We start from the raw sequence: 26,158 nt of genomic DNA, 5'->3' as shown, positions 1-26,158 counted from the left end.
TTGTTACAAAGAATAACAATAGGGATGATGACAGTTTTTTAAATTTTATATAAGTTAAGAGTATGCTAATAGTAAAGCAATTTCGTAAAAATAACGGGCTATCTGCGATCATTACTTTCGGAGCTACAGGGATTTAAAGGGTCAGATTTGCGGCGCTGCCGCGGATCCCTGAAAAACGCCCCATACAAAATGGCACGAACTAATGACGTCGTAGGCAATGTAATGATCGTTAGATTTGTATGGGCGTTCAAACAAAATTACTAATATCTTTGTTATTTGTGCGTTTATGTTTATAGTTCATATATATTAAAAATGTCTCATTTAATGTAAGGAAGCTAAAACTGTATGAATTTTCATCTAAAAAAGATTTTTAATAGATTTTGAAATTTTATAATCTAATTTATTTTGCAAATATCCAAACAATCTTTGCTTTTTATGTATAAATTAGTTAACATTGACCTTATTTACCCATGTGTACACCCAGTGTATCATAAAAATCAATATATTCAAACCTAGTCATCATCCCCATTTCGTATATGTCAACTAACACACGGCAATGTTAGTGAATCAGCCTGCAGGCCTAATAATGGGCCGTCCGAATAGGCTGATAATGATGATGATGATAAAAGATGAAATAGTGTTAAACCTTGGGTAGATGCTATCACCACGATTTCAGCAGAAGTAGAGCTCTTCGTGAAATATATTGTACGAGAAATGACTGCAGCAATGCTTATTATGCTGCCTTGAAGCATTGCTGTCCAGTGACAAGTAAAGGCACATGCTTAACATCTATGTCTCAAGTTAGAGTTCAGGGCGGCGTATTAGGTATATGGCGTGTTCCGTTTCATATGTTATGAAACCTTGAGAGCTGAGATGACACTACAATTTCTATTGAGAGTATTTGCGGTTTCGGAGTAAAACCTAGACGATTTTCGTTCGGAATTAAAATTAAAATGATAAATGCGCGAGGGGCTTATGAACCCTCGATCGGGACAAACTTCGTTTTACTGCACCCATTTGAACTGGATTGGACTTCTACTAAAGGATGGCTTTTTTTCATAACGTGGCTATATTATTAGGTATCATACATGCATACTTCTGAATTACACATATATGAGGTTCTTTATTCTATAAAATCAATCAATTAGTTTTTACGAGGAAAACACGCCTATTAGCGTTATTTGCATATCACCAAGTAGCAAGCTCAGGTGTGGGTATTCGATATAAAACATAATAAGGTTTTCCCCTATGGTTATACGTAATGGATTATTTAATAAGAAATTTGACGGCGAACAAGATGATTAGATGAAGCACTTAATCTCTTAGAGGAAATTCCACAGTTAACGATTTTGTTTGTAGACATTATTTTGGCTTATATTGGCTCATTTTTTGCGCAAAGGATCAGCCTGGCTGTCCAGCGCGGAAATGCAGCCAGTATTCTTGCCACCATTCCACGTGGGCATGATTTGTATAGTTATTAGGATAAGTTAGCTTAAGTTCCTTATTGTATTCTTTCTCAATAAAAAAAAAGACATTAGCCAACAGAATCGAGAAATTGGAAATTTAAATCAAGGCAAAATAGGCCACTTTATGCCAGTGGATTCCTAGTATGTAAATTATAGTTTAAGTAGTAGTATAGTTATGTATTTTAGTTACCGTGCAAAACGCGTAAGGAAAATTGTTACTTTACGAAAGATAAAATTTAAGATAACTAAAAGATAACAGATAAAGATAAAGTAGAGTATGCAAGGTTTTCTTAAACATAAAAGACATCATTTGTGAGGATGCCTCGCTTGCAACCCATTTCCAAGGGTTACAACTTTCGAAGGTTTTGCGACATAAGGAAAAATCCTTACGTTTCTATAAGTCTGGCAGGCAATAGAAATTCTTGACATAAAACGAAATATTGAGCTTTTAATTTTTCCTATAAATAATTTCTCAGAAAATTTCTCTAATCAGAACCTGTAGCCAAGTGGCACGTCGATTCTCTTTCCACGATCGCAAACGCTTCGAAAACTAGAAAAATGTAAGGGAACAGACAAGACAGATCTTAAACACGTGACCTGTCGATAGCAAATGTTATTCCCATATAGTATCGCTATCAACAATATGGGTTGATAGCGATACTATGCGGCTAACTGCTGAGCTCGAGTACCCTCTCAGAATGAGAGGGGTTAGGCCAATAGTCTACCACGCTGGCCCAATGCGGATTGGCAGACTTGACACACGCAGAGAATTAAGAAAATTCTCTGGTATGCAGGTTTCCTCATAATGTTTTCCTTTACCGTTTGAGACACGTGATATTTAATTTCTTGAAATGCACCGGATTAGAATCCACACCCTCCGAATTTGGAGGCAGAGGTCGTATCCACTGGGCTCATCCCATATAGTATATGAAGTAGATATTGTTCTGTAACTACGTGTGTAAAATTCGATTGTATTGGTGAGTCTTTAATTTGTCTCTTTCTCTTCTCTTATCTTTAATATGTCTCTTTCTAAGACGATATTTTAAGTAGAGACGAATGCGAAACTTACGTTTATTGAAACTTATTGAGTTGTAAATACATCTTTATTTAGAGATTTTAAATTAAATCGCGAAAAATAATCATATTATACACACAGGCGGAACACAGTTTATCATGTTTAAAATACCTAACATTCTTCTTTAATATTCTTTTCTTAATTGGTCCAGGTCTGGCTTGTGCGAGGCTTCTTCCGTGGCTAGTTACCACCCTACCGACAAAGGCGTACCGCCAAGCGATTTAGCGTTCCGGTACCAATGTCGTGTAGAAACCGATAGGGGTGTGGATTTTTATCCTCCTCCTAACAAGTTAGCCCGCTTCCATCTTAGATTGCATCATTACTTACCATCAGGTGATATTGTAATCAAGGGCTAACTTGTAAAGAATATTTATTCATCAGGTGCTTTCTTCCAGCTGAAGTTTGGCGGTCATATGTAGAAAACTCTTCCGGTCTTTTGCAGTATTTTTAAGCTGTGTATATATTAACTTGGTCCACTCTTTGACATCATCTATCCACTTTCTTCGCTGTCTTATTGGAGCACGTTCTCCAGGTATCTTACCTTCTAGGATCAACCTAGGAAACTCATAGAGGGATCCCCTTTGCAGATGCCCTAAAAATGCGATTTTCCTCCTCTTAATGATTGTCATGAGGCTTCGGTTACACTTGGCTCTTTTTAAAACTTGATCATTCGAGACGAAGTCTTTCCAGTATGTAAAAAAAAAAACACCTAACAAGTTAACCGTTCCAAGGAGGCAGTCAAGCGAGTAGCTGCAGCTAATATAAGTGGCACAGACGAAGCCGCGTGCGCTCGCTAGTAGTCCATAAATTCGCACCGTGTTTACTTAACTGACAGGCCCACCCACTGTTGTTAATCTTTAGCACCATCAAATAAATATTGCTTTATGAATTAGGCAATTGTATGACTTTTCTAAAGTGTTTATTAGGCTGTCAACTGTTTCATGGTTCCGTAAACATTTTTGATGTGAATTTGTTTACTTTGGACACTTGGGAGGAAAATCAGTGAACTCGTGACTGGCAAATAAGCTACATATTGTATGTGTATAGCTTTATCATCATCATCATGATTAACAACCCATATTTGGCTCACTATTGAGCTCGAGTCCCCTCTCAGTATGAGAAGGGTTTGGCCTTAGTCCACCGCGCTGGCCAAATGCAGATTGGCAGACTTCACATACGTGTTTTTCTTTCAACGTTTGAGACACGGGATATTTAATTTCTTAAAATGTATACAACTGAAACGTTGGCGGTGCATGCACGGTGCTGGATTTGAACCTACACCCTCTGAATTGAATTTCCTCACTGTGTTTTCCTTCAACGTTTGAGATCGTGATAAATAATAATTTCTTAAAATCTGAAAAGTTGGAGGTGCATGCCCCGGACCGGATTCGAATCTACGCTCTCCGAATCCACTGGGCTATCATGTCTCATATCATTCTCTATAGCTTTATATTATTTATTAGCTGATAGTATCAGCTAATTTCTATGTTATGGCACATAACATAGAAAACGTTAAATCTAACGCTTTAGTAAAATTTCTGTGTTTGAGAAATTGAGGATAAGTATGAGTATTTTGAAGAAAATACACTGAATCTTCATACTCAATACTTACCAATATATGTAATCTAAAAATCAATAATAATGTTAGCAAAGATAGATACGAAGATATATTCTCTTCTGACTAAACTAGACGTGCATTCTGACAGCATTTTGTTATTCCACGAATACCCAATATATCAGTTAACCTTTACTTACCAACCTACGTGTATTTAGTGTGTAGCCTATTTATTATAAGAGGTCAATGGTGTACGCCCAACGTATTTGCATTCTATGACTAAGTAACGCCTAATTCGTGCATTGTTTTCTAACATGATGTTAATTGACACCTTAAAATAGTAGCACGCTAATTTGGGAGGGTATGGATTGCTTAACTGCCTCATTGTCCAGTGGTTACTTAGCCTTCATTCGGATCTCTAGGTCCTGGGTAGCTTTACTGTAAGATACCGACGTTTCACCGCAAATGTCTATTTATCGTGAGAGTAGATGTTTATCGCTAACTATGGGTCTTATTAGAAGGCTCAAAGTCACTCATCGATGTGATGCGATGCGATGAACCGAGCTATGCTTGGAGTTTCTCTGTGCGATCGAATCAGCAGAGATCAGGAGATCAGCAGACGAACCACAGTCACTGACATTAGCTCAGTGAGTCGCGAAGCTGAATTGGCAATGGAAAGGCCACACAGTTCGAAGAGTTGGTCAACTAGAGTAGAGAGTAGCCTCAAAGGTACCTACGGGTAGAACTTGTATCTCTTTCAAGTTAGCTCGCTTCGATCTAACCCAAAGGCTAACTTGTCATGGGATAAAAAAATGGCCGCAATCGAATGTCTCTGCAGCTACCAATCAGTTAACTCTAGGTTCTTAATAGAACATGGTGAGAGGTACCTATAATAAACGGCAGGTACCGGCTGGTCGGCATCAGAAACGATATTTTGATTAATTACACAATCAATCATAATATCACACGCGAATCAAATTCTTACAATGGTGTATTTAAAGGAGATGGAGTCCGAGTGGACCTGAAATGGGCCTGTATTTTTTAAATTTTACAAGGTACAAGAGTTTGTACCTTGTAAAATTTAAAAAATACAGGGTATTTGTTAAAACCTAAGTAAGTGAATAAATGTAACTAAATAAAAAGAAATAAATGAATTAAAACCCAAGTTTTTGAGTTATATCAAGATGGCGCCCTTAAAGCAACTATGACATGACATTTGACACCAAATGTCAAAACGACTATTATAACGTCATCAATCCACCATTGTTACCCTTATTAGTGTTGTATTTCTTGTGAGAGAATGAATATTATTTCGAAAGAATTAAAGTAAATTCGTAGATTTGTATAATCGAAAATAGTTAAAAAAATATTTTCTTTTATTACCGCCAGGGTATGACTGATCCTGGACACCATACAATCTCCTTTAGATTGAAAGTAGGCATGCTTACATCTTTAAATGTTAATTAAAACGAACTTAGGTTTCAAATATACAATTTTTTGATTACCGTTAATATCTGCTAATCTGCGTTTCGAATGGTGTAAAGTCTAGATGGTATGATTAGTCTAGTCTAGACTGCATAATATTATCTTTGGGTCAAGCCTCAGCAGGAAAGAGCAAATGGCACGCAATCACTCAGTGCTATCAATTTACTGTTGAGTGATTTGTCTTAACAACGATTGTACCTACATGACTAATTTTGTAAGCTTTTATTTATTAGTGTTCAATGTCTGGGTCATGTATATGAACTATTTTCTAATGTCCGATTCAACCTGAGTTTAGAATTATTCGTCCTGAAGTTGCAACATTCTGAATTGCTCAACTCCGCTGGCATGTGTTTTTGTACACACGTATCTTATTTTTTGTTTATTTCGCACTAGCTGACGCCGCGCGGTTTCACCCGCGTGGTTCCCGTTCCCATAAGAATACATGGATAATATATAGCCTATAGCCTTCCTCGATAAATGGGCTATCTATCGCTGAAAGAATTTTTCAAATCGGACCTGTAGTTCCAGAGATTAGCGCGTTCAATCAAACAAACAAACAAATAAACTCTTCAGCTTTATAATATTAGTATAGATAGGCACTAAATACATTTATATATTAGATTTAGTCATATTTAATTCATTGCGTAATTTTCATATCTTGTAGTAATAGATAGTAATTTATTAGGTAGGTACCATAGAGCTGATCTTATGTTGAAGTCGGTATGTGGTCATAGAAACTTCTAAACTAAACAAGATATGTCTATCGAGTCTTAGCAAACGTCTAGTGTACGTGTTAAAACATCAGGTATTTAAAAAAAAAAAAAAATCTTTTCTCCACTTAAATTATTTCCTACGGCACCCATAATTTGATTATTCAGCTTCTGCTTAACTTACTAAATTTTATTTATAAGTAGTTTCCGTTGAAACGTGAATTACAAAATTTGATGTAACCTTTAATATTTTGTAATGTAATTATTTATTGGTGTAATATAGTATCGAGGAGGCTTATGGTTTAAGCATGTTTGACAATTGCGTGAAATATTGCCATGTTGCGTCGTGTTGCCTTTGTAAACCAAATTCAGAAAATAAGGGAATTCCGGTAATCGTGCAGCCAAATATGCAATATACCGCATAATTTTACAGCGATGTAAATGTTATTTATTGTTTAATTATTATAACATTTACGTCATAAAATCAAGTTTAACCACAGTTAGTTTTACCATGCTTAACAAAGATTATAATCGTATGATTTTAAGAAATTAAATATCACATGTCTCAAATGGTGAAGGAAAAAACATCGTGAGGAACCCTGCATACCGGAGACTTTTCTTAATTCTCTGCGTGTGTGAAGCCTGTAAAGTGGACTATTGGCCTGCCCTCTCTGGGGTGGGAAAGACGGCCGCGTGGCGCAGTGGGTAGTGACCCTGCTTCCTGCATCAACGGCCGTGGGTTCGATTCCCACAACTGGAAAATATTTGTGTGATGAGCATGGGTGTTTTCCAGTGTCTGTGTGTATTTATACATTATAGGAGTTTTTATATAGTATATAAATGTATATTAATATTAATATATCAACTATCTTAGTACCCATAACACAAGCTACTCTATATACTTTGGGGATAGATAGTGATGTGTATTGTTTAAGTATATTTATTTATATTCATATATTTTTGTCTCTCATTTATTTATTACTTCTTTTTTTTAAATTTTTAACAATATAAGTATAAAATACAAAATATTATTAAAAATTTATAAAAAAAAAATCACCCTCCCGCTGCGCGACATTTGAGTGTCCAAGCAACCGGTGGTCAGGGCTCCAGAGTGAGGAACCTCCTCTCAATACGCGCCGTCTCAAGAATCACTGCCTTTTGTATCCGACTCTAGATCCAACAGTTAAGCGAAAGCTTCTTAAGGTGTTTGTCGAAGCTTTTCGCTATAAGACCATTGACTGAAACAACTATCGGAACAATAATAGTTGACTCAACATTCCACATGGCGGTAATCTCGTGAGCAAGGTCCAAGTATTTTGATACTTTTTCCTTTTCGGCTTTCACCAGATTATCGTCATGTGGAACAGTAAGTAATATTAAATATATTTATTATTAAAGAATATAACCCCAGAGTTATGGGAAAAACTCCCAGCACCCTGTATACATACCTACCATACTACCATAATACATCTACGTATTTTTGAATTACCTTCTTAATTTATAATACATGTTTTATATTGTAAGCATTGTTTTATGCTCAATAATCGTGTAAACGAAATAAGGTTATTTCTGAGTTTTGGCTCAAAACCAACCGCTAAACAGTTATGAAAATATTAGCATTAAAACAAAAGAAAATTAAGTTCATTATCTTGGTTGGTATTCATGTCGTGGGGTGATTTTTCAATTTTGACTGTTGTTAAAATATGGGGTCTGAATTTTAAAAGCTTATGATTGTATGTATATATATGTTGTAATAAATGTTTGCACAATCATCATCATGATTAATAATTCATATTCAGCTCATTGTTGTGCAGGAATCTCCTCTTAGAGTGAGAGGGGTTAAGCTCGTACACACGACACGCACGAAAAGTTTGTATGTATATGTATAAATATGTATCTATATCTAAAATTTGCACAGTCATCATCATCATTAACAATCCATATTCGGCTCATTGTTGAGCACGAATCTAAACTCGTCCACACGATACGCACGGAAAGTTTGTTTTGTTAGCAGCTGCGCAAGTCGCATGTACGGGGTCACTTGGACCCCTGTTGATTTGAACGTGTTAAGAGTGTGCAATATGTAATTTAGTGGTTACAAATGGTTCTGAATCTCAGATTCTGGAAAAGTTAGGAGCCTGATATTTGGGTAAATGATATTTCAAAGTGTTAGCTTCGGTAGGACTATACAAAATACACAATTTGTAAAACTTTTCTCGATAGTTTATTTTTTTGAAAAATACATGTTTTGCTCACATTTTGCTTTCAATCTCAGGAAAAGCAAACTTATTTTCTTAAATTTTTGTTTTGTATAGAAAATTAGGTATATATCTTGGACATGGCCATTTTGTTTTTCGTTATGTTGTTTAATTAACTTGCAATTAGGTAAAAATGGTTTTGGCGCTCACGTCATAAAATTTGCGTCGCGCGTCAATCGCTCCGTGCTTTTCACTCACGTGAAAGTATTGTAGAATTGAAGTACTCACGTCAAATATAATTTCGCCTTAAGGGAAAAAAAAACTTAGAGAATTCTTTTTTAAAAAATATATTAAATTTACGTATAAAAAAAATACTGTTTCAGTTATTGTACAGACAGATCAGAGACAAAGGTTTACTTTTTTACACTTAAATAGCTTCCAAAGGTCGTATGCCAATTCTGTCAGCCAAGCGTTTGGCGGAGGTCATTTGAGACTCTGGATACTTTATGGTGCCTCTTGCGTGCGTGACCTTTGCATTGTTCCTTTCTTTGTCGCCCGGCGCCAACACCGGGAGTGAAGGATCAACCTGGAAGTGTAAAGAAGTGCATATTTAAACGTACTTCTTGTTTTTTTTTTTATCGTCCGGTGCATAAAAAACGTTCAAAAAGTTCACTATAAGTGGTTGATGGTACTCCTTATGTCATCAGCTATCTGCCAGTGTACTGTCAAAATCTGTTTTAGAGATTAGCCAACACAGACAACTAAAAAAAATATTGTATACCTATAGTTACATTTATATACATTTAATGAAAGTTGTTGATTTAAAATGACAAACAGATAATTTAATTTTATTTAAAACTAGCGGACGCCCGCAACTTCTGGACCTCTCGGAAAATCCGTGCTCAGCGAACACCACTAATTATTAAATACAAACTACCTCACTGCCAAATTTCATCTTTGTACGACAACCGGTTTTGAGATTTCGTGATGAAGAATTTCGCACTTATATATTATGATATTATATATATTGCAATATCTACCTATATATAAAATAGTAAGTAAAACACAAATGAGAATTACCTGTAATAACAATGATGTCTACAAAAAAGTGATGCAGATAGTCAGAGAACATAACCTTATTGGTCATACATTTACTCCAAAAGGTGACAGACCATATAGAATAATAATAAAAAATCTACATCATACAACTCCCCAAGAATACATAAGGGATGCTATAGAAAAAACTGGCAACAAAGTCAAGGGTGAAATTATTAATGCCAAATATGGACCAGAAAAAATTCCACTTTCTACATTTTTTGTCAACTTGGAGCCTGGACCAAACAATAAAGCTGCCAAGGAAATCAAGCAAATCTACAACACGATTGTATTAATAGAAGACCCTAAACGCAAAAAGGTTATACCTCAATGTAAACGTTGTCAACAATATGGTCACACCCAAAACAACTGCATGAGGCCGTACAGGTGCGTCAAGTGCGCTGGTGCACATAAGACCACTGAATGCAGTAAAAAGGATCGTAATACCCCTGCCAAATGTGCTCTCTGTCTCGGTGATCATCCAGCTAACTACAAAGGCTGTAACGTCTATCTGGAAATTCAAAACCGTAAATTCAATAAGAATAAGACTAGCAAGATTTACAATAAAACATACACACCTAAGGAATCACATCCAGGAACAGAAAATACCAAGGAAGAACTAGATATAGGAAGCCAAAAATACACTAACCGTGATACAGACAATACTTACAATAACAAAAATCATAGAACACAACCAAAAGGTATAACAAGAACATATGCACAAGCTACTGCCAACAAAGATGTCACTAATCTAGACAAACTAGAACATCTACTCACAAAACAAGCTGAAAAGCTAGATATACTCATCCAACAAATGAGCACTCTTATGGGCTTGTTAACCACAGTCATTAACAAACTAGCCAATTAATGGCTCTCCGAATAGCAGCATGGAACATAAATGGCCTTTTAGGGCGCAAACTAGAATTATCAACGATAATAAATATAAATAAAATTGATGTCATGCTCATAAGTGAAACACATCTCACAGAAAATACAAACTTTTCGCTACAAAACTTCTGCGTGTACACAACAAACCATCCTGACGGCACAAGCCACTGAGGAACTGCTATTCTCGTCAAAAAGAACATCAAGCACAATGTTGCACCGTCATTTCAAATGGACTACTTACAAGCGACTACTATATGTGTACATGACAAAGTTGGTACTTTTAATATAAGTGCTGTGTACTGTCCCCCAAAGCATAAGATACTCGAAACAAATTTCACAACCTACATTAAATCCTTGGGCCCAAGATTCATAGCGGGAGGGGATTGGAACGCAAAAAACCAATGCTGGGCTTCCAGGCTCACTCTGACAAGGGGTAGAGAACTAAAGAAATCAATGGACAGAAACAATGCTAAAGCACTTAGCACAGGAGAACCCACCTACTTTCCTGCAGATCCCAATAGAAAACCAGATCTTCTAGATTTCTTCATCTACAAAGGATTTACAGAACACTTCTTGAATGTAGAAAGCTGCTATGACACATCAGATGACCACTCACCTATTATTGCTACTGTCAGTACGACAATAATTGAAAGAACTCCTAAACAACATCTCTTCAATAAAAAAACTGACTGGTCTGCTTTTAGTGAATATGTTAATGATCACCTTTACCTAAACATACGCCTAAAGACAGAGGATGAGATTTAAATGGCAACAATTAACTTCACAAAATTAGTGCAGAAGGCATGCTGGCTGAGTACTCCAGAGCTAATAACTAAGAAAACAGCACTCCAAAATGTACCAATGACAATAAAGAATAAAGTACTCGAAAAAAGGCGTCTAAGAAGAAAATGGCAAACTCAGAGAAGACCAGAAGATAGAACTAGACTTCATAAAGCAATATTCGACTTAAAAACTTATCTTAAAGACATTGAAAATGAAACACTTCAGAACAAGCTAGAGTATATGTCACCGACGGGTAATAAAGAGTACTCACTATGGAAGGCTACAAAGTCGAGTACATGTGCGCAGACTCAATCACATCCCCTAAAAGTAGATGGAAATATCTGGGCAAAAACAGACTTGCACAAAGCGGAGGTGTTCGCCAAATACTTGGAAAAAATATTTACGCCAAACGATAGTGACGAAACTTACAACAATGAAACGGAGATTGATAATTACTTATGTAGCGACCTCCAACTAAGTCCTCCTGTCAAAAGTTTTACTACGGCCGAAGTTTTGAGAGCCATAAAACATCTCGAAAATAGAAAAGCACCAGGCTTCGACTTAATAACCGCAGAAGTCCTTAAAAATCTCCCAAAAAAAGCTATTGTCTTTCTTACAACTCTCTTTAATGGTATACTAAGATTGTCGTACTATCCACAGATATGGAAAATATCAGAAATAATCATGATTCCAAAACCTGGAAAAGATCACTTCTTGGTATCATCATACAGACCTATCAGTCTCCTACCTTTGTTGTCGAAGCTGTTCGAAAAGTTACTTCTGCAACGATTAAAAACGCACATATCAAAAGAAGCTCTCATACCAGACCACCAATTTGGATTTAGGGAAGGTCACTCGACTGTCGAGCAAGTACATAGAGTGGTCAATAAAATAAGACAGTCTCTCGAAAAGAAAGAATATTGCTCGGCGGCCTTTTTAGACGTTCACCAAGCTTTTGACAGAGTGTGGCATAAAGGCCTACTATATAAAATAAAAAAGGACTTCCCACACAACATTTACACTCTGCTTAAATCTTACTTGGAAGACAGAATATTTCAAGTCGTGGAGGGCGAAGACAGCTCTAAGTTTTACGAAATCAAAGCAGGTGTCCCGCAAGGATCAGTGTTGGGACCAGTGCTCTATACCCTGTATACTGCTGACTTGCCTGATACGCCAGGTATCCTCACAGCAACGTTCGCTGATGACACTGCGGCGCTAAGTAGTAACACAAATCCCAAAGTGGCATCACAAAAACTTCAGAACCACCTAAATGACATAGACCAGTGGATGCGAATTTGGAGAGTCAAAGCCAGTGCATCCAAATCTACTCACGTCACTTTTACACTTAGACCCGAAAACTGCCCAGAGATAAAACTCGGTAAAGAGACTCTACCACAGAGCAACGAAGCTAAATATCTAGGTTTTCATCTAGATAGAAGGTAAACCTGGCAGGCTCACATAAAAAAGAAGAGAGAGGAGCTCCGTATTCGCACTACATCCTTAATGTGGTTACTCGGCCGCCACTCCAGACTGTCACTCAACAACAAGTTACTCGTGTACAAAAGTGTTCTAAAGCCAATCTGGACGTATGGCTTGGAGCTGTGGGGCACAGCCAGTCACTCCAATATTGAGATACTCCAGAGATACCAGAACCTAGTATTCCGCACAATACTAAACGCCCCCTGGTTCACCAAAACAGCAGACATGCATGAGTATCTTGAAATGCCGACTGTCAAGGAAGAAATAAGAAAGTACGCCATAAAACACAAAAGCAGACTACAAGAACACACAAATAGTCTTGCCAAATTGCTTATCACGCCTGGTAAGACCAAAAGGCTAAAGCGATCCACTGTGGATGAATTATGTGGTGGACAGTAATACCCGAAAAAAGGACCATAACACGAAGAGTCACTTAATGGAGTGACCTTTAACTAGAAACATGATCTGCTATGAAAAATTCAGTTTATAGTCAAGCGACTGATCACTGATAGATGTAACTGAACACAAAAAAAAAAAAAACCTATATATAATTGAAAGTATTGTGGGTAAATTTAATATTTTTCATAGAATTTATAAATAAATCCGTAACAGGCCAACTGTTTCTAGTGCTGGTATTAACTGTTATCAGATCTTCGTTTAAAGGACACGAACATAACTGCATACATCTCTCTTAAGTTGAACTCGAGCCAAAAGAAAGTTTGTCACCGTTCCATTGTTCTATTGTAAATACCGTTTGAGGTAACAGGATGTGGTATTTTTTTGACCTACATTTAACATCTTACATATATATAAAAATGATTTGACGTCCGTTAGTCTTACTTAAAGGTCGAGGCTTGACCAAAAATATATATCTTATATAAAAGTAGTTAAAGCCAAAAATATAAACGGTAATTTTGTATGGGAATTAGAGACGTGACGAAGTCCAGTCAGCTACATACAATATTTAAACAAACTCTTACAAGAAAAAAAACAATTTTCAAAATCCTACTAATATTATAAACGCGAAAGTTTTGTATGGATGTTTGTTACGGTTTAACGCTGTTACTACTGAATTTGAAATGGAATTAGTTTTTACTCTGGATTAACACATAGGCTACTTTTGAACCCGGAAAAATCCATGGTTCCCGCGGGATTTGTGAAAAACTGAATTCCACGCGGACGAAGTCGCGGGCGTTTGCTAATAAATGAGATGATAAGAGGTAACAAACATTAAAAAAAACATATGCATCGAATTTTTTGAAGTCGGTTATAAGTAAATCGTAACAGAAGGCATTAGAAGGTAGGTTACACGATTTTCGATTATGGTGGAAAATATCCTAGCCTAGAAATAAGAAACGTACAAAATAAATACACCTCAAAAGTAAATTTTTATTATTCACGTATCACAAATAAAGTACCTGATCAATTTTCAGAAAAATTTTGTTTTTCACGTATCACAAATAAAGTATCTGATCAATTTTCAGAGTTTTTCAGAGCAGTCTAGATCTGTTGAAAGCTTTAATAAAAACGTAGAGTAAGGAAAAGTTTTTCAAAAAAAATGGTCCAAAATTCGACGCGAACGAAGTCGCAGGCATCCGCTAGTTTTGTATTAAACATCATTTTTATTTCTAACACACTTACCACCTTCACGGTCTCATAAATAATTGCACTTTAACATTAAAATGTTGAGCGTTTAGAATATGTTTGCATACGAGACATGGCATTATTACCTACGTTGATTGTAGATTACATATAAAGTAGTATTAAGTAGCAACTGAGACGTGATTAAGACCTGCCTTCGATTCCGAGGGCGTAGGTTCGAATCCGAGACATACACCTTTTCTTAAAATTCTCTCTAAATTTTTTTCTTATAATGCACACAACTTTGAAATTAAATATTACGTGTCTCAAACGGTGAAGAAAGACATCGTGAGGAAACCTGCATACCAGAGATTTTTTTTAATTCTCTACGTGTGTGAAGTCTGCCAATATGCATTGGGTCAGCGTGGTGGACTAAGGCCTAATCCCTTTCATTTTGAGAGGAGACTCGTGCTCAACAGTGAGTCTTCGCCACGGAGGCCGTCAAAACTCCCTTTCCTTCCTTTCCCCGAAGCCTTTGGTTTCCTTGCCTCGCCCTGGCTTACCGGTTCCAAGTTCCTCCAGTGCTGCAAGCAGTCAGCGATCCTGTCTCCGAAGCCAGGAGCGAAGCATTCAGGATTCAGAGCCACGAAGCATTGGCCCAGGTTGGGTGGCTCGGTTTGCGAGTGCGACCATTGTGGTACATTGTGGGTTGCGCGGGAACCTGTTATAAAAGTTCAATTTGTGGTCAAAGAATCTTTATTTATCACTAGCTGACGCCGCGCGGTTTCACCCGCGTGGTTCCCGTTCCCGTAGGAATACGAAGATAATATATAGCTTAAAGCCTTCCTCGATAAATGGGCTATCTAACACTGAAAGAATTTTTTTAATCGGATCAGTAGTTCCTGAGATTAGCGCGTTCAATTAAACAAACAAACAAACTAACAAACTCTTCAGCTTTATAATATTAGTATAGATATAGAATCTTTTTTTTCCTTTTATTACTGGGAAACAAAATAAATGAACTTATTAAGTACCTATTTTAAAAATCATCTCGAAATAACCAAGCTTTTTCGTTCTACCTACATAAAATGATCATTATTAACAGCCGATAGATTCACTGCTGGATATCGGCCTCTTGAAAGGACTTCGAAACAAAACGGTCTCGAGCCGCCAGCATCCAGCGGCTCCCTGCAACCCACTTGATGTCCTCATGATGATGATGATCGGACATCATCATCATCATCATCATCATCATGATGCCGATCAGCCGAAGGACGTCCACTGCAGGACATAGGCCTTTTGTAGGGACTTCCAAACATCACGATACTGAGCCACCTGCATCCAGCGAATCCCTGCGACTCGCTTGATGTCGTCAGTCCACCTGGTGGGGGGTCGGCCAACACTGCGCTTACTAGTGCGGGGTCGCCATTCCAGCACTTTGGGACCCCAACGTCCATCGGCTCTTCAAACTATGTGCTGATCGGACATCACGCTGAAAATACTGAACGAATTGAAATAATACTTGGCTCAATTTGAGACCATAATACGAATAAGGTTATAAGATACTTTTTGTCGAAAAAATAAAATCAGAGGAGGTTGAAATAGGGGCTGAAATTTTAAAAGGAAAGTCCTTCATTTTTCAAGTTACATTTGTATAAATTTTCTCGTGTGTACCTATCTATACTTATATTACGATTATAAAGAGGAAAGATTTGATTGTTTGTGTGTTTGCATTGAATATGTTCTGAAACTACTAAACCGATTTGAACCGAGCGATACTAAAATTCTTTCACAGTTGGGAAGTTACACTATCCCCGAGTGCTATAGGCTATTATTTTAATCCTCAAATTCCTACGGGAACGGGAACCACACAGGTGAATCTATACTAATATTATAAAGCTGAAGAGTTTGTTTGTTTGTTTGATTGAACGCGATAATCTCAGGATCTACTGGTCCGATTTAAAAAATTCTTTCAGTGTTAGATAGCCCATTTATCGAGGAAGGCTATAGGCTATATATTATCCCCGTATTCTTACGGGAACGGGAACCACGCGGGTGAAACCGCGCGGCTACAGCTAGTTTAATAATAAAAAATTAGTATAAAGCTAATGGGGTAAAATAATTTAAAATTACCTGAAAGTCCACTGCACAATACTTCTACCATAGCGCTGAGACAGTAACCTTTGTAACCGTTGGTCTTCTCCAGTCCGCCCAAAGGCAACAGTTTTCCAGCATCAAACGCCTGTCAAAAATATATAAGCAAAGTTATAAAATACAGGACTTGCTAACCATTTTAAGAAATATTTATTTAATAACGCCAGCGACACACGATCAATTCAAGGATATCGGTCAAGCATGTAGCGCTCTGTAAAAGTAAATAAACCGTGACCTTAACCATATTTCGGTTTTTTTTTAAACGCTAAACGTGCTGCAGACTTGACGGCATACTTGATCGTGTGTGTTGGCTGGCTTAACAACTATATAATTATAGAAGAAAATTAAATTAAATCTATACTAATATTATAAAGATAAAGTTTGTGAGGTTGTAGAGGGTAAATTCTGGATCTACTAAACCTATTTTGAAAATTCTTTTACCAATAAAAAGCCACGTTATTTGTAAGTGTCGTAAGATATTTTATCTCAGTATTCCCACGGGAACGGAAACCACAGCGTACTAGGGTAAACCCGAAAAGCAATGCATCTATATTATTAAATTTTGTTTCTGTTTTACTTTTTGTTATGGAATTTCAACAAAAAGTAAATAAATCTATACTAATATTATAAAGCTGAAGAGTTTGTTTGTTAGGTTGGTTGAACGCGCTAATCTCAGGACCTACTTACTGGACCGTTTTGAAAAATCATTTCAGTGTTAGGGGACTTTTCCTATTGATAGCTTACGCTGCGTAAACGGTTAAAGTTTAGCAAAAATCAAGTGACAAAATTGTAAAAGATCTAAAAAGCCCGCGACAGTTCTTGTGGGATTGAAGAAAACCACTGAAAAAACCACACACGGACGAAGTCGCGGGCGTCCACTAGTAACTATATAAATATAACCAAAATAAAATATCATACCAACTGAGCGTCTGTAGTCGGCTCGCAGTCCGGACCCAGCGCCCATCCTTCCGGGAGCGGCTCTCCTTTGCGAATTTGCATCTCTACCTGAACGAAACAACTTCAATTTATTTTTGGAAAAATATCAAAAATTCAAAAATGGAAACTTCATTTATTTCAATTTGACTCAGTTTATAAGCACTTTTGAAACGTCAGTTGACTATTTGTAAAGATTGGACCACCGGGTTCGGAAGGCAGGTTCTGCTGAGAAGAGGCGGCAAGAAACTCAACAGTTGCTCTTTAAAACAATCATACAGAATTGATGACAACATTACAATTTCTTATACTTTTATTGCCTGTGTGAAGGTGTAAGCTGATCCAATGGCCTCTAAGCACCTTTATCATTAAGGAACTCATCAATGGAGTAGTAATCTCGCCTAAGTAAGTGTTTATTACTTACATTACATTACTTAAAGTTGTGCATTGGCAGGTCCGTTCATTAATTTATTTCATTTAGGCTTAGTTTTGTAGGCCGTCATTTAATGGTGGTAAGTAAAGTCGAAAACTGAAAATTAAAGTTATGAGGGTTCAAGGGAGGAGTCAAGATCTTTGTAATACCACAGTAAATAGATAACGCTTAGTGAAAAAGGTTTTTTTTTTAATTTTGGTCATTATAAAAAATATGACATCTTTGAAATAAGACCAATATTCCTATTCCCCTCCAACTAGTTATGAAAGACTGTATTAGGAGTGGGTACGACAATAGACCAACGGGGCGAGGATCGAATCACCACCCCTCTGTGAGTGAGTGAGTCCGACCGCTCTAACCGGTAAGTTATTAAGGCTTTAATAGCTCAGCGGTTAGAACTTCAATTACCTTGCCCATAGCAGCAGTGGTCGTCGCCAGATCGACCACAATGGAGTCACCACCCGTCGCTGGAGCGGCCATCGAGATAGGATTGGTTCCCAATGTTCCCTGGAAATTTAAATACGTATACATTTAATTAACTGCCTCGTAGGTCTAGTGGTTAGCTGGATTCGGATCACTATGAGATCACGGGCATAATAAGTCACTATGAGATTTCATTTCTCTAAGAAATTTTCAGTTGAAATTTCAGCCCGGTGTTAGGAAGTTGGTAGTTTTACACCCTCGTGCCTCGGAAAGTACGTTAAACCATCGCATCGGTCCTTGTCATTATCTTTATTATTATTAAACCTGGCTACGAAACATAAGGAACTGGCATAAAGACAGTTGAAAAACTTTTCCGCCGTAGACAAGGAAAAGTTTAAAAAGCTGACCGTCAATCTTCAGTAATGGAGAGGCACTCTAAGAAGATTTAAAAAAAAAACAACGAACATCTGAGCCGGATCCGATCGATGCATATACTAAGCTCATTATCATCATATCAGCCGATGGACGTCCACTACAAAACGTATGTCTTTTGTAGGAACTTACAAACATCACGATCCTAACCCGCCTGCATCCAGCGAATCCCTGCGACTCGCTTGATGTCGTCAGTCCGCTTGGTAGGGGGTCGGCCAACACTGCATTTTCTAGTGCGGGGTCACCACTTACGTAGAGTAATTTTTCTAGCTGACATAAAAACCAACAGTCCTTAGGTTGGTATCATATCAATATAACCTTGAGATATAAAATAGTTAAAATACACTTACCTGTTTCGCTCTAGTGGGTACCAAGATAGGCGAAGAGTTAGTAAATGACATGCCAATAAGACCTTCCTTCTCTGCTTTCAAAGCCCAATATCCAGCCATACCATAGTGGTTGCAACCTTGAAAAATTTAAATATATTAAAAAATATTTCCTTGAGTTTAGAAATAAACTTCAATACGTTTATTGTAGCACAAACTGCCATATCTATACTAATATTATAAAGCTAAAGAGTTTGTTTGTTTGTTTGATTGAACGCGCTAATCTCAGGAACTACAGGTCCGATTTGAAAAATTCTTTCAGTGTTAGATAGCCCATTTATCGAGGAAGGCTATAGGCTATATATTATCCCTGTATTCTTACGGAAACAGGAACCACGCGGGTGAAACCGCGCGGCGTCAGCTAGTCTCTTTATACGTTAACTTAAGAGTATTTCAAAACTTGGACCGTAGACCGAGCTAAAAGATCTTGACAGACAGACAACAACGGTACCCTAAAAATGTTTATTATATCATTATAGAAACTCTTATTATCTTGAATTGTTTGTAAGAGAAACTTCTCAAGAAGTCATTGTTCGTCATCTAACTAAAGAAAAAAATAAGTCTAGAGATGGGACGAGAAAAAGGGTGAATACAGAATACTAGTTACGCAAAAATCACCTATTCTCAGACGGAATTATTCCCCTTTAAAAGTTACAAAAAAAGTTTCTGTGCAGGTAAAGTCGTGGGCGTCCGCTAGTTTACAAATGTAATATTTACAAATTGTAATATTATTTGGCCACCATTGTATTACCAGTACCTAGTCATTACAGTGATTCATGGTCCTGGAAAGCCTTCATTTAAATAAGGTCATTTTGTTTTTTGTCATTAACAATAAATAAATATACCTATTAGTAGTTGTGATTTGTGGTTTCAAATAACACTACGGCACGTCTACTTACAAAACAATTTCTTAACTATGCTCTAGTTGTGCCATTTTACTACTATCGCAATTCGCAATAATCAGTATCTACGTGCGTATACTGAAATCTATTTCTGATTGCTTATCAACTGTTTTAGAGCCTCAATAGCTCAAAGGTTAAGGTAATTAAAGTGTTTTTCAGATAGCATGGGTCGTCATCAACCCATATTCGGCTCACTGCTGAGCTCTAGTCTCCTCTCAGAAGGCGAGGGGTTAAGCCCTTAAGAGAGAGTTTAATAGTCCACCACGCTGGCCCAATGCGGATTGGCAGACTTCACACACGCAGAGAATTAAGATAATTCTCTGGTATGCAGGTTTCCTCACGATGTTTTCCTTCACCGATTGAGACATGTGATATTTAATTTCTTAAAATGCACACAACTGAAAAGTTGGAGGTGCATGCCCCAAATCGGATTCGAACCGACACCCTCCGGAATCGGAGGCAGAGGTCATATCCACTGGGCTATCACGGCACTTAGCATAGCATGGGTAAGTTGACAGTAATCTGTATGACGTTCATAATACGTACCTACTATTATCGTGAATCGCGACAAACTTTCAATAGTGAAACAAACTGTCACCCGCATCATCCCACATGAAATTAACTGTAGTAAGTAAGTACTTGAGAGGTTGCAAGTAACAATACGTTATTTAATTATAAATAAAAATTTTCAGGAGGTCATAGGAGATGTCATATGACAATCAAGTAATAAAACATTTTGAACATAAAATAAAAATTAGACATTGAAAAGTAATCTTTGCTCACAGCTGATGTTTACTTTAAAATATTCACCGGTTACGGTTACGGTACATGGTTAATGTACATATTATGTTTTCTGTGTCGCAACTTACGTTTAACAGCCACCCATCCAACTCCGCACTCTTTTGCCTTTTTGATTGCTAGCGCCATGGAGAAGTTTCCAACGGTAGCGCCCAGCCCATCGCAGCCATCTACCCACGCTGTTGCAGCTGTCTCCTTCAGGATAATAGGCTCTGCGTGAGGGTTGCACACCCCTGACTTCATATCGTTTATGTATAACTCTGCAACAACATGTGACAGTGAGTAAAAATTACAGATCCTCCATAATTCACAGCCTAAGAAATAATGTATCTGCGTAATGGTTTCAAACCCCTGACTATATGTCATTTATGTACAACTCTGCAAAATATATGAAACAGTGAGAAAGAAGGATTGTGGTAACAATTGGTCTGACTTTTTAGACAGTACGAGTATTTAAGTCTCAGTGTAGCAGATATTAATAACAATTGGCCATGATATCACAGTCTAGAAAATAATGTATTTAATCAGTTTTTGCAGAAAATCAATAAACACCGGGTGTGGTGCACGCTATGTCTGCGAAAAGGCTGATAAATGAGCACTCACCGAGTCTATTCATGCCGTGGCTGTAATCGTGGCCAGCAGATTCTCTTGCATGAACCTCTGTGCGTCTCTTGTCTGCGAATAGGCTGATAATGATGGCACTCACAGAGTCTATTCAGTGGCACCGTGGTTGTACCCAACGTTGGCTCAACGTTGACATGTGCACTCGCCTCAGTAGCGGTGCCACCGACCAGCAGACTCGCTTGCATGACCCTTTGCGCTTCTTATACTCTTGTCTGCTAATAGACTGATAAATGAGCACTCACCAAGTCTATTCATGCCGTGAATATAGTGGCCTACAACGTCGGCATGCAGCAGAAGGTCGACGTGGTCATCGCCTCCACTATCGGTGCGCTACCGACCAGCAGACTCTCTGGCATGAACCTCTGCGCGTCTTCTACTATTGTCTGCGAATAGGCTGATAATGATGGCGCTTACCGAGTCTATTCATGCCGTGGCTGTAATGGCCCACAACGTCGGCATGCAGCAGAAGGTCGGCGTGCGCCATCGCCTCCGTCAGCGGTGCGCCACCAGCTAACAGACTCTCCTGCATGAACCTCTGAGCTTCTTCCACTCGTACCTCAGGCATGGTGGATACTTTGTCTGCGATTTAAAATCAAAAGTCATCTTAGACCGAGAAGAAAACCATATTTTATTATATCTTGGTATTTGGTAACAAGGGTATGTGCCAATACAGGTTCGTAATGAGTGATCAGAGTAGGTAACGCATTTTTAAAAATTCATTATCATCATATCAGCCGATGGACGTCCACTGCAGGACATAGGCATGTAGGGACTTCCAAACATCACGATACCGAGCCATCTGCATCCAGCAAATCCCTGCGACTCGCTTGATATCGTCAGTCCACCTGGAGGGGGGGTCGACCAACACTGCGCTTTCTAGTGCGGGGTCGCCATTCCAGCACTTGGGGACACCAACGTCCATTGGCAATTGTCCGAATATAATATGTTAAACTTCTTCTTAAAAAAGAGCATACTACGGTAGATTATAAGCACCAGTAGGTATTTACTTAATGAAGTCAAATTAAATTCATTTAATTCAAGTAGATTCAGCTTTCAAGCACTATTGAAACGAAAGGTTTCGCTCTGTCTTACCGGTTTTGAAAGGGATATTCGCAACCGGTAAAAAGAGAAAAGCCGGCAAGAAACTCAGCATTTGCTTTTGAAATAATCGTCACAATACTTTGCAGCATACATGCAAATAACGAAAGAAGTAGGAAAGAAGGAAAAAACGTTTATATTAAAGTTGTGACACATTACAATGCCTTAGCACTATTGTAATGCCTGAAGCCTTAACCACTTGGGCATGTCAAAACCAAAACGCTCGTAAAAGCAACAAATTTTTAAGCAATAGAAATTAAATATCACAGGTCTCAAACGGTGAAGGAAAACATCGTGAGGAAACCTGCATATCAGAGAATTTTCTTAATTATCTGCGTGAGTAAAGTCTGCCAATCCATAATGGGCTAGCGTGGACTATTGGCATAACCCCTTTCATTCTTAGAGGAGACTCGAGCTCAGCAGCGAGCCGAATAGGGGTTGATAATGATGATGATGGCCGTGGCTAGTTACCACCCTACCGGCAAAGACGTACCGCCAAGCGATTTAGCGTTCCGGCACGATACCGTGTAGAAACCGACAAGGGGTGTGGATTTTCATCCTCCTCCTTACAAGTTAGCCCGCTTCCATCTTAGATTGCATCATCACTTACCATCAGGTGAGATTGTAGTTAAGGGCTAACATGTAAAGAATAAAAAAAAAAAAAGATGATGATGATGCAGCTTAGCTATGTACAGCTGTACTACGTACGGTAAGTCACTCAATTTCTTATTAAAAAGTCTTCAATTCGAATAAGTATTTACACATACATTTGTATATACATTTATTGATACACTTTAGTGATGAATATACTTCGTTCTTCTACATATATGTAATACATAGTTACTTATATACTAAGTACTGCTATAAACTTACGTATCAATAACTCCTATATACACAGTTCACGGCCTTATATCACCACAATATCAACTATATCACAAACCTAATACTTCTATAAGGTATTTGCACACTAAACATAAATCTCATATACAACCATTACCGTTCAATGCCAATGACAGACAAAAATGCTTTCGCGGCAAAGTTCTTTATATATAACTACTTAAACGTGAAGAAATGCCTACAGATTGCTCCCGTTCTATCTAATCTGAACCGAGCAATAATGAGATAATGAGGTTATTTAACATGTAATTAGTTCACAGATTGTTCCTGCAATACATAGCTATACAATGATTACCTACATTGAATGATACGTAATTATTTAAATATGATTTAAATTGATACGTTTACTAATGTCTTCTTTGATTAATTAGATTCACTAGAATAGACATTTGAATATATTGTATGTCATTTAAACGATCAAGTGTGTGACCACGAACAGTGTAGGGTTCCGTAGTTACGTCACAGAATACACTTAAGGTTACATCATCGATGCTGACTTAGGATCGTGGTATTTGGTTGGTCAACCTCTTCATCTCTTTTAATTTTTAACCGACTTCAAAAAGGAGGAGGTTCTCAATTCGGTCGGTATTTTTTTTTTACCTAAAAACGTACCCACTAAACTAAAAAGCGAAAAATAACATCATAATATGTTCTACCTGCTGATCAGTATGAAGGCGGTGCTTAGCCGGTGTTGTCTTAATTTAAGCCTTTTCTGACAGGAGAACATGAAACAACACTGTTTGCAAAATCTAAACCTATAAGATATTCTCACATGGCTTGAATTAAAACATCACCGGCTAAGCACCGCCTTCATACTGATCAGCAGGTAGAACATATTATGATGTTATTTTTCGCTTTTTAGTTTAGTGGGTACGTTTTTAGGTTTTGAAGTCGGTTGTATTTGTTTTTATTAAAATTTTTATTATAATTCCAACTGAGCTGTGTAATTCTTTTTTTCATAATGTTGTGTATAAATTACATAGTAGGCATACTACTTCTGTAAACTATTTCATGTATAGGTAAAAATAATCGATAACTGTCAGAGGGGAAGGACACTTGACTCTAACAAAAATCAGCGTTATTAATATTTCATAAACAGATCCCCAAATCTAAAAATTATTTTAATTAGATGACCTAATTATCTTAGTAAAAAAAATATTCCACTTAACATGCACCTAGGTACTCGAAAAATTCAAGATAACACAATTATACTTAGCTTGGTCTACTTACCTTGTAATTATTTACACCACCTCTATTCAGAGTTTTGCATCAATATGACAAGAAAAACTATACTGTTTTTTTTTTCTTGAATCGATTATGTTTTTCATGAGTTCGCTCTTTTTTGCTAAATGGCCATTCAGGGTATTTTAAGAAGTAACTATGTAATTAGAATGCGGTCACTGACCTCGTGTCATGTCGCAGCTTATTTCTTTTTGAGAGACAATATATTTAGCGATCGTCATGAATGTATGAATGACGGAAAAAATGGTATACAGCAGTGGCAAAGGATATAATTTAGATGAAGGTAAGTCGTCCCAAATAAAAGGAAATTTATACAGCATAATACAAACTCCGTACAACAATGAATATGGATTTTCAAAGGTAACCAGTTGGGAATCGGCTTGCACGAACACTTCGCCGCTGGTATACATGCACCTGAGGGTACATGATTACATTTCGAAATTCGAATTCGTCTTTATCTCTTTTCGTCTACCATGATACTATAGATAGAGAAGATGAAGACGTAATGACGTAACGTTTTACAAAAATATCATTACGAACTAGCGCTATTGACAGTGACGTAGCGTGCCTTGGTGGGGCCTTCTATCAAAATTAGCTGGGTACCCCTTCACACGCAAGGGACCCCTGTAGTCTGGGACCCCGTATAATTGACACGGCCGATAGGGCGGTAGCTACTCCCCTGGCTATGATAACGAGAAACTAGACCAAGAATTATTGAATTTCAGTTGGACGAAGTAGTAGCCTCAAATAGTATTCGAACTAAGTATTCACAGTATTTTAAAAACTTCGTAGGGTACATACGACTATTTTTTTCCTCTCATTTATTTATTTCTCTTTTTTTTTTAATTTTTAACAATGTTATACTTACAAAATATACAAAACACTATTAAAAACTTATAAAAAAAACCCTCCCGCTGCGGGACATTTGAGTGTCCAAGCAACCGGTGGTCAGGGCTCCAGAGTGAGGAACCTCCTCACAATACGCGCCGTCTCAAGAATAACTGCCTTCTGTATCCGACTCTTCATTCAACAGTTAAGCGAAATCTTCTTAAGGTGTTGGTCGAAACTTTTCGCTATAAGACCATTGATTGAAAACAACTTTCGGAACAATAATAGTTGACTCAACATTCCACATAGAGATATTGTCATGAGCATTGAGCAAGGTCATACTTTTTCCTTTTCAGCTTTAACCAGATTATTACATACGACAATTATTACCTAACACGATAATTAAAAGATGTACTAGTATCTACCGACTGCCAATAACTATACGTTGCTATCATACCGTGACAAACTGTAGTTAAAAGTAATAAAAGTAGATAACTACTGAAATTGTAATCGATACAGACAAAAACACCACACAATATGTACAGAGCGAACGATCACAACATGATAAGGTGTTTTTCGCAATTCGGATCAATTTCATCAAAATAGATATGGCCTCTTTAGTGGTGCAGTGGTATGCGCGGTGGATTTACAAGACGGGGGTCCTGAGTTCGAGCCCCGGCTGGGCTGAGTTTT

At 37.5% G+C, this 26,158-nt stretch overlaps 1 protein-coding gene across 3 annotated transcripts in view; it reads right to left on the bottom strand.

The window, feature by feature from the left end:
* Positions 1-8,820: 8,820 nt before the first annotated feature.
* LOC112051824 ((2R)-3-sulfolactate dehydrogenase (NADP(+))-like) overlaps positions 8,821-26,158 on the bottom strand; it is a 25,065-nt gene continuing 7,727 nt past the window's right edge. Inside the window, exons 1-9 of one of the 3 annotated variants that reach the window (XM_052887766.1) lie at positions 23,372-23,523; positions 21,815-21,979; positions 20,848-21,036; positions 19,041-19,156; positions 18,244-18,342; positions 17,388-17,474; positions 16,449-16,557; positions 14,879-15,036; positions 8,821-9,075 (exon numbers count right to left, since the gene is read on the bottom strand). In XM_052887766.1, the coding sequence (XP_052743726.1) occupies positions 8,917-9,075; positions 14,879-15,036; positions 16,449-16,557; positions 17,388-17,474; positions 18,244-18,342; positions 19,041-19,156; positions 20,848-21,036; positions 21,815-21,965 (1,068 nt within the window). In that variant the 5' untranslated portion in view covers positions 21,966-21,979; positions 23,372-23,523 and the 3' untranslated portion in view covers positions 8,821-8,916. Of the gene's footprint in view, positions 9,076-14,878; positions 15,037-16,448; positions 16,558-17,387; positions 17,475-18,243; positions 18,343-19,040; positions 19,157-20,847; positions 21,037-21,379; positions 21,401-21,814; positions 21,980-23,371; positions 23,524-26,158 lie in introns of those variants that run through there. The other 2 variants (XM_052887765.1, XM_052887767.1) reach the window with 2 other exon arrangements.

This window comes from Bicyclus anynana, chromosome 20 (assembly GCF_947172395.1).
Source record: "Bicyclus anynana chromosome 20, ilBicAnyn1.1, whole genome shotgun sequence".
NCBI classification, from domain to species: Eukaryota; Metazoa; Arthropoda; class Insecta; order Lepidoptera; family Nymphalidae; genus Bicyclus; species Bicyclus anynana.
This window is presented reverse-complemented; position numbering and strand designations above follow the sequence as displayed.